General features: G+C 36.2%; 1 protein-coding gene across 1 annotated transcript; it reads right to left on the bottom strand.

The window, feature by feature from the left end:
• Positions 1 to 903: 903 nt before the first annotated feature.
• On the bottom strand, positions 904 to 1,602 carry LOC149184753 (RNA-binding protein 2-like). Its single transcript, XM_089415435.1, is given in 1 exon segment — positions 904 to 1,602. A coding segment is annotated over 1 exon segment (699 nt).
• Between the last annotated feature and the right edge of the window lie 11,219 nt (positions 1,603 to 12,821).

The following is a 12,821-nucleotide window of genomic DNA, read 5'->3' as shown; positions in this document are numbered from 1 at the left end:
TAAACCTGCTGAGCCCCAAAACCATGGGCCTTCAGTTAATGCTTTTTGGTAGTCCTCACTGAAAACAAACACTACAATGAAGAAACCCTTTGAGCAGAGAAAAACTTTGCAATTGTTGGTCTAGTTGGAGTGTATCCATTGGTAGAGATCTGCAGTGTGTGGCCATAGCCCATTAAATCTGCAAATGATGCCAAACTTTGCATAATTTTGGAATTGTTCATCCAACAATGGATGAATTATTTCAATGGAGGGGGATTCCTCTAGTTTATCCACCAGAAAAGGTCTGGGAGCCTGAGTTGGTGGAGTTGATTTTTGGGGCAGCTTAGCATGGACAACATCTTTGTATGAGAAAGCCGCAGTTGAAGATGACTGTCCAACAGCTCCCCCTCTCAGACGAAGGGAAAAAAAGATGGAGGCATTTCTTTTAATGTTGTAAAAAGAAAGGGGATAAAGATCCTCAAGTTGTTTACCTTCATGCAGGAGTCATTGTGCTGCAAAGGGAATCCCTAGCCTAGAATCCAAGATTTGCTTGAGGTCCTACACCAGATCCAAAGAGCATACCCATTGAAGAAGATTTTTTCCTGAAAGGAGAATAATCTGAATCTGGAAATAAGCAGAGTGATCTGACATCTGCTTTCCTCTGCAAATCTGAGATGAGAGGAAGTTGGTGCTTTGGAGGGCCACCTTTCCCTGAACTTGCCTCAGGGGCCTAAGAGAGGAGGTGGGGGTCCAATGGGCATTGAGTTTGTCATTTCTTTCCGCCTGAAAGATCTCCCAGATGCTCTGTTCAGGCAACTCCAGGAAGCAGAAAGAATTCTGGCAATGAAATACAAAGTAACGACTGCTCTGGGGAGGCAGAAGAGGTTCTAGAGGGAATGAGCAGCCTTCCAGAGCGTAAAATTTCTACCGTATGAATCCCTTGAGGCTAGGGTTTTGCTGACAGGCGAACTCTTGTAACCCTGCTAACGAAGTTGCAACACACCTTGCATCGGAAAAATCAACAAAACATAACACAAGAGGATCTCCACCAGGACGTCGAGCCTCCTTTTGTACCAGTCGAACATCTTTGAAACCAATGAATGGACGGAAAATGCGTGCAGCTTCCCTGTGAGAGCAACTAGCAGGAAGACCCTCAACGAAGAGGTTATTTGACGCGCCAGATGGAAGATGCTCATCAGGTGTTTTCAAAGGTTCTCTAAATCATTATGGCTCTGACCTTTGATAGCCCAAACCTAGGCTCCCAGGATCAGCACTTCTAATGCCAGTCCTCTGACCCATTAAAACAGGGTTAGGAAGGGACGAACCTGATAGTCCTCCATAACCTCCGCTGCCTCTCAACCTTGTCCCAAGGGAGCCTCCCAAACCACCAATATCACCAGATGTTAGCCCCCCACCAGAATATGAGAGCCCATTTCGAACGTGAGAATCCAGAGATCCAGGGGCGTTGGATTCCCGTAGAAATGATTGACCCGCCGCATCAAGAAAATAACCAGAAATATCACGACCTCCAAAACACACTACTGGCGGGAGATCACCACGAGCGCGCACGGTCGGAACTGGAAACCCTAGTGAGTGGTCATCTCTCCAGGAAGCATCCGCCATTGTTCTCCACTCTGTTCGTCCCTCAATTTTCAGACTCCTCCCTTTTTTAGAAGGAATGATTATTATATAATAAAGGGTGAGACAATATTCGCCCACATTTATAATAGATTGCTAAGATTAGTATAGCTAGGAAAATATATGTTTTTAAACTTATCATTTCTTTTAAAATTCCATCATTTATATTGAAAAATCCATTATTTGTCCATGTTATATATGGATTTCACATTTTTATCATCCATCCATAATCATTACAGTGAATCACATATATGATAATATCAAAATTTCATCTCATAATGTAAAGAACTATATATCTTCCGATAATATCATTATTAGAAAATATTATAAAATTAATTATTATGTTGTGATAATATCATAATTGGAAAATACAAAAAGAATTCATCATTATGTCCACCATAATAATTTTTGCACATAAATATGTATAATAATTTGTGCATATAAATATGGATTTTGAAAAACATCCATCTATAAAATATTAAAAATCAATTTTTATGATATAAAGAGTATCGTATTACCATTGCTTCAAAATATAGTTAATTTATTTTCATAATTTTAACTAATTAAAAGTCTTCCTTGTGAGATTTAACTAAGGGTATGATGTTAATCTACTTCAAAACCATGATTAATTAGAGATCTTATTGGCTTCAAGAGTATGATATTTTCCAAAAAAGAAAATGTCAACCTTTTCTATTAATAAAAAAAGATTACATGGTCAACTTCAAAGCAATACTTTTCATGAAAGGAGAGCAGGTATTTATATAAGGTCTTAAATTGTACGGGCTATTGCAAAAAAAACCATCAACATCAGCTATATACAAAAAAGGACATGTTAGAGTCAATATTTGCATATTGTCATCAGTGATCAAAACTCCTCTTTCATATCATATTAGTGTCCCATGTTGAGATTTTTATCATTCCACCTAGGTCCTCATGCAAAAATTTACTCATTGATGGTAGCTTAAGACAAAATCCCACTCTCCCTCAAAAAATCAATATTTGTTGGCCCACCTTCCTGTGTACATTCATTATAAAAGCTCTTTTCATCATGTCTTAGGTCAGTCAAGTCTACATGAAGTCTGGTTATTCAAGATCCCATTAGGTCACTAGGTTTCATTCCTCCAAGGTCCAATAAAACACCATTCACTGCATAAAGACAACAAAAGCATGAGAGTGAAAGAAATAATATCCCTTTTCCATTCAAAGAGGATTCGCAAACATGTAACAAGGGTTGCCCGAGCTCTAATTTTCATTCCAAAGTATGAGTTTTGTTTCAAGATTGTAATTTTATTTCAAAAAGAGAGATGTAATATTTTTTATTTATTTATGTAATTCTAGGTCCATTATATGTAATAAGTTACTATTCCTAAGTTGTTCACTCAAACTCTATGTGCCTACTTCATCCAAGCAAAATTCAAGGGTAAATATTGCCAAAACTCCAACATCACCCACCTGCAAAGGAAAAAGTCAGAAAGGAAATTAGCAAAGATGTCTGTGGGGTCGTTAATATGCCATTATTATTGTCACTTGTGAATGTTTATTCCACCCATTTCTACCATTCTTCATCATGCCATTTATTATAATTTATCATTTAAATCCATTTTATTAATTATTTAAGCTCTCGTGAATAAATATTATTTATTCTCCTTTATTTCTAATAAATTGATGATTATGCATTATTTTACCAATGATAGTTCTAATAAGTTGGTTATAACATTATTCACCATTTTTAGCCTCCAAGGTAACTTCCAGATTGAAGATTTGATTTTTAAATCTGCCAACTCAGAAATTCGCTGGTTTAAGGAGTGACAGTTTTGCGGTTAAGATTTTGAGCAAATGAAGACGAATTTGGAAAATCCGGAACATGGGTTTTGTCCAGAACGGGCCCAATTATCTTCATGAAGAACAGTTTGCCCAAATTCAGCTTGTACAGGGAGAAACGCAGGGTTATTTGAGCACGATTTTCTCAGATTTGCAGTTGCGGCCGTCCTCCAAATCTCAGTTGCAAAGCCAAATTCGCCTTGTTCTTGTTGATCAAATGGTTAGAGGCAAACCAATTTTGTAATAGGAATTATGTTGTACTTATCCTTATTGTAACTTCTCTCTGATATCTCTCTATTTAAATGAAAACAGAGATCAGAGATGGGGATGATTTGGGGGATTCGAATGATGGAAGAATGATAGAGAAATGATGGACAATGATGGTGGATTATTCATGATAGGATAGGGATTGTCGCATGCTGTAGCTTTTGCTGTTGTAATGATTTCACAATTGGCTGATTAATAAATGAATTGGGAGTTGCTGTTCATTTTTCTCATTCTGAAGTAATCCCGCAGCATCCGCTGGCGGCTAAGGGCCCAGCCTCTGGTGGAGTACGCTACTGCTATTGTGTATCATATATTTACAATTGCTGCTGTATGATATCTTTTCATGTGTGGATTGTTTATATAGTTTAGTAATCTGATGTATTTGTTATATGCTTTTCAACGCTCTGTTACGACTAATTCATTAATGGTTTCATTCAAGAAGTTTATGTAAGTGACTCTATGTTGCGTAATGAATCTTTTCGGAGTTGATTACATGTTCACTATTTAAACCGATTGTTTCTGTTACAGAGCTTTCATATTAAATATTGCTATTGGATTCATTTTGAACTCTTATTCGTGGGAACCCGAAAGTAATATTATTTCATTTGGAAACGGAAGTCATGTTCTTTGGAAACATCAGATTGCTATAATAAGTGTGTTGTGTAAATATGATAAATGCTGTTCCATAATTCATTTGTAAATATCTTCTCGTAAAGTAAAGATCATTGGAATTGCTTTTGCCGATTGTTATTTGATTGCGGAATGAGAGTTCAGTTCTAACTCGCGAGATTTAGTTCTTTTAATTGCTGTTTCATTTACTGCTGTCCATTTCGTTTCATGCTGCTTTTTGCCATTCCTTTTTACTTGCATTTATTGCTTTGGTGTGAGAGAAGGTCCAAGGCTGTCGTGAGCCTCAGCAGACGCTACCATGCTCCCTGATCCATGGTCCATGCTCTAATTCCTTTTGCATCAATTTCTAGAGGACTAAGTTATTGCTACTATATCCTCGATTGATGGTTGTTTGAATGAATGATTTAGTTTAGAACATTTCAGTTTCTTGCTGTTCCAATTAGATTTTGTTTCAAGCATTCATTTACTTTTGGGTTTTAAACACTATACTGCAAAACATTACTCTTAAGTAAATAGCCGCCTCAGACAGAGTACACTCTTGAAATAAAAAGTCGTCCCTGGGTTGATAATTAATGTGAGGTAATTAGGAGTTCACAAGACACCTTTTTATCGCTCCACATTTTGGCGCCATTGCCGGGGAGAGTGTAGCCATTTCTAAAGAGTAGTGTGAATCTGATGAGTGCCTGCTAGGGAAGAGTTGGATCTTAAAAACGGAAGGTAAGAACCTGCGTACGGAGCATGTAAAAGCCCTGCTCCCCCGTCCGCTTTCCAGCAGGACTGTTAAAGAACCTAGAGTAGAAATAGATGTTTGAATTTTTGTGTGAATTATTAGGAAAAATAGAAATTTAAAAAAAAAAATGAATCACATGATTTCACTTAAGTGGTGATGTAAGCACCACCCATTTCACTAACTAATTGACAGGAACATTTGAAGAAGGAGCCTTGAAGAAACACATGAAGAACATCTTATATTATGGTAAGAAATGGCTCACGTTTCTACTTTTGAATTTCCTATCAAAGATCAAGGAGGAGTGACACAAATGCACATAATTCCCCCATCTTTACCAAATTTTCATGGTTTAGCAAATGAAGATCCAGATACATTTTTATTTGAGTTCGAAATACTTTGTAGAGGATATGATTATTGTACTAATGATCAAAGATTGAAAGTGTTTCCTCTTACTCTAAAAGGAGCAGCTCTCCGATGGTTCATGAGCCTAGGTGGGAATTGCATCCAAACATGGGAGGACATGAAGAACATATTCTTGAAGAAGTACCAAGACTATTGCAAATCCAATGAAGATATTTTCAGTATGATACAAGGGGAAGATGAAAGCTTGGAGGATTATGTAGATCGATTTCAATACAACCTTCAAAAATCAAAATATAAGCATTTGGAAAAAGAGATCTTAAAAACACTCCTTCTTAAAGGAATCAAAGATGAATTTTTAGAACTTTTAAATCTGATAGGAAAAGGTGATGTTTTTCAGTTATCATATGATGATGTTTGTGAGTTGTGCATAAGGTATTCAAGAGGAATCTCCAAGGCTGGTAAGAATCCTAGAGATGTTTTTTCTTTGTTTTCCAAATCTGCTACAAGAACAGGAGACATAAGAGCTGAAATCAATGTGTTATTTGAACATTTTAAAGTTGATTTTATTAGCTCTCTAAATGAAAAATTGGATGTTTTGCAGGTTCATAAAAATGAAGAATTTGATGAAGTGTTTTGTTCTCATGACCGAAAGGAGCATCTCATAGATACTCACTCTTCCTTATCTACGATGGAAGTAGCATATCAAAGAGATGAGGAAGCTGCAACAAGGTCAAAATCACGGAAATCATGGCCTACAGGTATGGTTCAAAACACTCCCTCTCCACTTTCTTACTTGCATAATCCATTATGGAATGTTAATGTGTTAGGGCAGCCATGTCAATTTCAATATAACCACCTATCTTGTTTACAAGTTGGGCATGGTTCATCTTATGATGGCATGACTACTCTCCCTCATCTTGTAGCACAAGCACATTCTCCATATTCTCCACCAGCTCTTTCACAACACCTTGCTTGCCCATCAAAACCATTCACACAACCCAATCAGCCACATCATCAAAATGCTCCATTCCATACACATTTTCCTGCTCAACTAATTCCACACCCTCACCATAATAAACCAGTACAACATGCTTACAATGTTGAGCTGGCAAATTTACCCACCCTTCCCACCCATTCTATCTCACATGCGCCATTAAAGAAAACCTACAATGAGATTCAAAATGTTTCAAATGCAAAAATTGTAGAAGCTATGGAAGAAAATGAGGTTTCTTTTACTATGCATGAACAAGCTATTTTAAAAGCCCAAGAACTTCATGATATGATGGATATGCGAAATCAAAAAAATAAAGCATACATTGAAGATTGGTTTCACTCAATCATTTGTTTGCAACATCACTCTATGCTTCAACAATTTTTGATATCATTTTTTCAAGGGAAGCCACCTTCTCATACCCTAATTTTCATTAACATCCATTTTTCAAATTTGGGTGTGCGTATACATGAAGCCTTATGTCGAAAATGGCTTCACTGGAAGTACTCATACACGTAGTCATATTCATCCTTCAATCAAAATAGGTTAGTGAATAAAATAAAACAAAATAAGGACATAAATAAGTGCATTTTGTTCTTTTGTAAAACTAGGGTTTTTGTTGCAACATGCTATGCAAATCAACATCGGTGATATTTTTTTTTTATAATTTGTGTTTGTAGATGAATCATAATGGAAATAATAAGTTCTACAAACACTAATTTTCATTTTTATCACCAATTTAAAAAAATGCTTGAATTTCATTTTTTTTGGCCTGCGGGCTTGATGAACTTTCTGGAAAAACAGTCGGGACAGTCATGTTTTGAGGGACCAAAAGTGAATATTTTTAAAACATGTTTCTACCCTAGGTAGCCCTTGATGTCTACTTTCTAACCCAATTTGAATCACTCAATTTGGATTTGAAATGAAAAAGTTAGAACCAAAACATTGACAGGGTGTCTAGCGGGCAGCTCAGGAACAGAGTTGGGACAGTCAGTTTTTGGAGGCCTAAATGACCATATTTTTAAAACCTGTTTCTATCCTAAGTCTCCCTTGATGTCTACTTTCCAATCCAATTTGAATCACTCAATTTGGATTTGAAACAAAAAAGTTAGAGCCAAAACATTGACCGGATGTCTAGCGGGCAGCTCAGGAACAGAGTTGGGACAGTCAGTTTTTGGAGGCCTAAATGAATGAATTTTTAAAACCTGTTTCTACGGTAGATTCCCCTATGAATCTAGTTTACAATTCAATTGGAATCACTCATTTTCGATATCGTATGGGGAAGTTATGATCAAAATACTGACTGTCTATCATAAATCAGCACTCTTAAAACTCTGTCTTTCCGGCTGTTCCTTACAATATTTGACCTATCAATTCTTCTTGTCTTCAAAACCTGTTTCTATTGGAGATAAATAAGTGAATCTAATTTCATTTCCAATTTGAATCATTCGAATCCGACATCAAACGAAAAAGTTATGCTTGAAATATCAACTGTTGGTCTAAGCCGTGTAATCGACAATGACTCTATTATGCAGGTCGTTCTAACTAAAATTGACATATCATATCATTGAATTTCTAAACCCTGTTTCTACTGGAGATAAACCTTTGGATTATCTCTCATTTGGCTTTGGAATCACTCAATTTCGACGAAAAACAAAGAAGTTGTGATTAAAACACTGCAGGTTAGTATGATGGGCCATTGCTCTCCCGCAGGTGACAAATAAATTTTACTTTGTTATTTTCTCCTTGGATTTGTTCTATAGAAGTAACTACTTGTTAGTTTTTTTGCATAATTCTTGGATTAGGGGAGCCGTGCACCTCTCTTTCTCCATGATTTAATGTTTTATTGCAGGTAGACACTCGTTTTTTGCAGGTCCTAGGAGAAAAAGAACGTCAATTTATGGACAAGTGATTCTTGAAACAAATTTTAATAAAACAAAGGAATTTCATCCAACTTATTACCCAACGGATTCATAATAGAATAAATGAAGAATTGATTTCCATTTGAAGATTCATGTCATCTCTTTGCTGCCAAAACATTTTTCAAAAAGATCATTTTTTTTACATAATATCATAGCTGTTGTAACTTAATTTACATATTGTTTTTAAATAAAATGTTGTTTTTTTCTAATTTATTTTATATTTTGTGTTTCAGGTGTTGCTTCATTCAAAGTGAAACTCATCCTCAGCCTCAATGCAGTGAACAACTAATTCATTCTTTGCGTGTTTTTGCTATTTTTGCTGTTCATTTTCGAAATGGAACAACATTTGTGTGATTTTTGCTGTTCCTTTTCGAAATGGAACAGCATTTGTGTGATTTTGCTGTTCCTTTTCAAAAAAAGAACAGCACTTGCGTGTTTTTGCTGTTCCTTTTAAAAAAGGAACAACATTTGTGTGGTTTTGCTGTTCCTTTTAAAAAATGGACAACATTTGTGTGGTTTTGCTGTTCCTTTTCAAAAAGGAACATCATTGGTGTGGTTTTGCTGTTCCTTTTCAAAAAGGAACAACATTCGTGTGTTTTTGCTGTTCCTTTTCGAAATGGAACAACATTTGTGTGATTTTGCTGTTCCTTTTCGAAATGGAACAACACTTGTGTGACTTTGATGTTCCTTTTCAAAAAGGAACAGCGCTTGCGTGTTTTTTGCTGTTCCTTTGCGAAAAGGAACAACACGTGCATGTTTTTGCTGTTCCTTTGCGAAAAGGAACAACACTTGTGTGTTTTTGCTCATCCTTTGCGAAAAAGAACAACATTTGAGTGTCTCTGCTATTCCTTTCTCAGAAGAAACAACATTTGTGATTTTTCGAACGACATTTGCATTTTCACGTTTTTTTGTATGTATTTTTGGTGTGCATTTTCTTTGATGTTCCTTACACGAAACACCGCTTTGTGAGTGTTTTTGTTGTTCATTCAAAAGAGCAAAACTTTGGAAATATTTTTGAGGGCAACCCTTTCCTTTCTCTTGTGGGATTATTCATAGTCAGCTCAACCACATTCTCCTGATTATCTTTCATGGCATGAAGTACACTATTTTTATGAGGACAAGAATTATGGATTCTTTTGAAGCAAGTATTATCATTTATGTTATGATCTTTAACAGGACAACTCCTTGATGTTAGATTCTTTTCAAAAAGGGACACCATTATTTATATATTACTTTACTGCATTGTTTTTGCTGTACATGATATTGATTGATCATCTTAATACCATGCTGGTTCCACCCTTTCTGGTTATAATCTTCTCTGTCTGTAATAAATGAGATTATGGGTATATTTTTTTTATATTGACATGTTCAACTTCTTCCGCCATCCCTGCTCTTAAGGAGTATTGAGCCTCCCTCTTTTTCTCATAAAAATGTGTAATAACAACAAAATTTTGTTCACAGATGGAGGATAGGGGGTCTCATTACGAGCCAGCCTACCATGTTCATAAAGCTGTAACAAAGTGACATTCCCATTATGGCCACCACACCAGGGTTATGATCCATTGGATAGCCAAATTATCCTTGGAACAGGAGGTCTCATCACGAGCCGGCCTGATCACTCTTGCTACATCCTAGTGAATGGCAGAGTGGTCATCTGGTTACCACGCCAGCACACTGATCTCTTCTGTAGAACGGCACTAAAACTCTCCATTTATAAATTGAGGATCCTGGCTCATATGGGTTAAAAAGCAACCCTGCCGGGGCTATGGACGCCTGCTGGCAGCAGCGGCTCTGCTTATGGTATTGAAGTTATATCTTATCGTCAATTATTATTATAATACCCCTTTTCTTATTTTCTTTTTATCAGAGAAGTTATTTCCTTAACTTTTTCCCTGTTTGAACCTTTATGCATGAGAAATTGTTTTATGATCAATCGCATCATTTTCAGCTAGAATACCGTCAGCAAAGCATCTTTTTAGCATATTGTTGTCCTTTTTCGTTTTGCATAAACTATCATCACTCCAAAGCGTCCTATCTCTTATTCATAACTATCTTTACACACTTTGCTCTCAATATAACCATAATTTTCACCGTCCTATCATTCATAAGTGTACTCTGCCTCCCTTACTGATATATTGTTCATTCCATTGCCTTGCCGTCAGCACCACCCCTTTCATATGCTTTATGGTTATGGAACCCATTTTCCAATTGGAGGGGGGACTGTATGCATTATGGGATTGCATGCAATATGATTACTGCACTTTGCCATACCTTGTTGATTTGAGTTTTTCTAATTGCAATTTTGCATGCATCTTATCTGTTGATATTCAAAGCTAACACTATGGATTCAAGCACATTGTATGCAAAATAGTGCTTTGTTTACAGGAGAACAACAAGTATGGGCAAAATTCTATTCACAGCATGACCGCACTATTGCAACTAACAGACGCGGCTCGAGCAACTTGCGAACATGAACAACTCTTCAGACATTATGTGCTTACCTGGATTCCACCTTTTGCATCACTTTCAGCACCAACTCTGCCTACATCAGTTTCAACAACTGCCAGTATTTATATGTCATTCCACATTTTTTGGAGGTAAAACTTGAGGTAAAATTGCATAGTTTTCTAATTTATTATAAATTTAGGAGAATCTACTGAAAATCCATTTTGAGCATTATTTGTCATCCTTCATTCCACATCTTTACCACTTTCCCTTTTTCAGCAGCATATCATTTCCGAGTATGGGGGAGTGTTCCTTCATTTCTTTCTTATGACCACGCCATTCATATTCTTTATCCTCCATTGCTATTCTTATTCACTCTCAACACCTCCGTTATTCCATGTTGTTTTACACCAAGCATCGAATTCAACAGCTGGTAGAAACCACCTCTATTTGTTCTCTAGCATCGCATGAGGACATGCTAATTTTTTAGAGAGGGGGAGGAATTGCTATGCATGATGGATGTTTTCTACTTTCTTCCTTATTTAAGGCATACAATTTCATTTTTACACAGTGCAGAAATTGATTTCCACATATTTTTAAAACTGTGAACTCAATTCTTGTAATTTTTGGAAAACACATACGTATCATTAATACAAACCCACACAATTTCAAGAAATATTGGTTCATAAAATTTCGGAAATCATGCACTCTCACCTACAGCCATTTTATTTATATCTCATGATCCATGCATCAAAACGATCTGATTTTTGGATCATAGAAGCCTTCATATATTACAAATCTACTTGCAACATTTCAACAAAATCTGGTTTGTAGTTTTTGGGAAAATGGTTAATGAAGTTTGTTGTTATCTATGTCATATTTTGCTGCAACCTCATACATATAGTTGAATGACAATGTAAAAATTTTTATGCCTTCATCGAGATTGCTAAAATTGAATATTCATTAATTAAGGAAGCATTCATTTATTCTCAAATTTTTATTGCTTGGTTAACACATGGCTTTTGTCTTTGGGTTGCATGAGGACATGCAATATATTCAGTTTTCGTTGCATGAGGACATGCAACATATTGAGTGTGGGGGTATGTGGGGTCGTTAATATGCCATTATTATTGTCACTTGTGAATGTTTATTCCACCCATTTCTACCATTCTTCATCATGCCATTTATTATAATTTATCATTTAAATCCATTTTATTAATTATTTATGCTCTCATGAATAAATATTATTTATTCTCCTTTATTTCTAATAAATTGATGATTATGCATTATTTTACCAATGATAGTTCTAATAAGTTGGTTATAACATTATTCACCATTTTTAGCCTCCAAGGTAACTTCCAGATTGAAGATTTGATTTTTAAATCTGCCAACTCAGAAATTCGTTGGTTTAAGGAGTGACAGTTTTGCGGTTGAGATTTTGAGCAAATGAAGACGAATTTGGAAAATCCGGAACATGGGTTTTGTCCAGAACGGGCCCAATTATCTTCTCAAAGAACAGTTTACCCAAATTCGGCTTGTACAGGGAGAAACACAGGGTTCTTTGAGCACGATTTTCTCAGATTTGCAGTTGCGGCCGTCCTCCAAATCTCAGCTGCAAAGCCAAATTCGCCTTGTTCTTGTTGATCAAATGGTTAGAGGCAAACCAATTTTGTAATAGGAATTATGTTGTACTTATCCTTATTGTAACTTCTCTCTGATATCTCTCTTATTAAATGAAAACAGAGATCAGAGATGGGGATGATTTGGGGGATTCGAATGATGGAAGAATGATAGAGAAATGATGGACAATGATGGTGGATTATTCATGATAGGATAGGGATTGTCGCATGCTGTAGCTTTTGCTGTTGTAATGATTTCATAATTGGCTGATTAATAAATGAATTGGGAGTTGCTGTTCATTTTTCTCATTCTGAAGTAATCCCGCAGCATCCGCTGGCGGCTAAGGGCCCAGCCTCTGGTGGAGTACGCTGCTGCTATTGTGTATCATATCTTTACAATTGCTGCTGTATGATAT

This window comes from Pinus tabuliformis, chromosome 3_2 (assembly GCF_031772625.1).
Source record: "Pinus tabuliformis cultivar Carrire ecotype Pingquan chromosome 3_2, CPIR1, whole genome shotgun sequence".
NCBI lineage: Eukaryota > Viridiplantae > Streptophyta > Pinopsida > Pinales > Pinaceae > Pinus > Pinus tabuliformis.
Note: the sequence above shows the minus strand (reverse complement) of the source record. Positions and strands in the feature narration are given on the sequence as shown.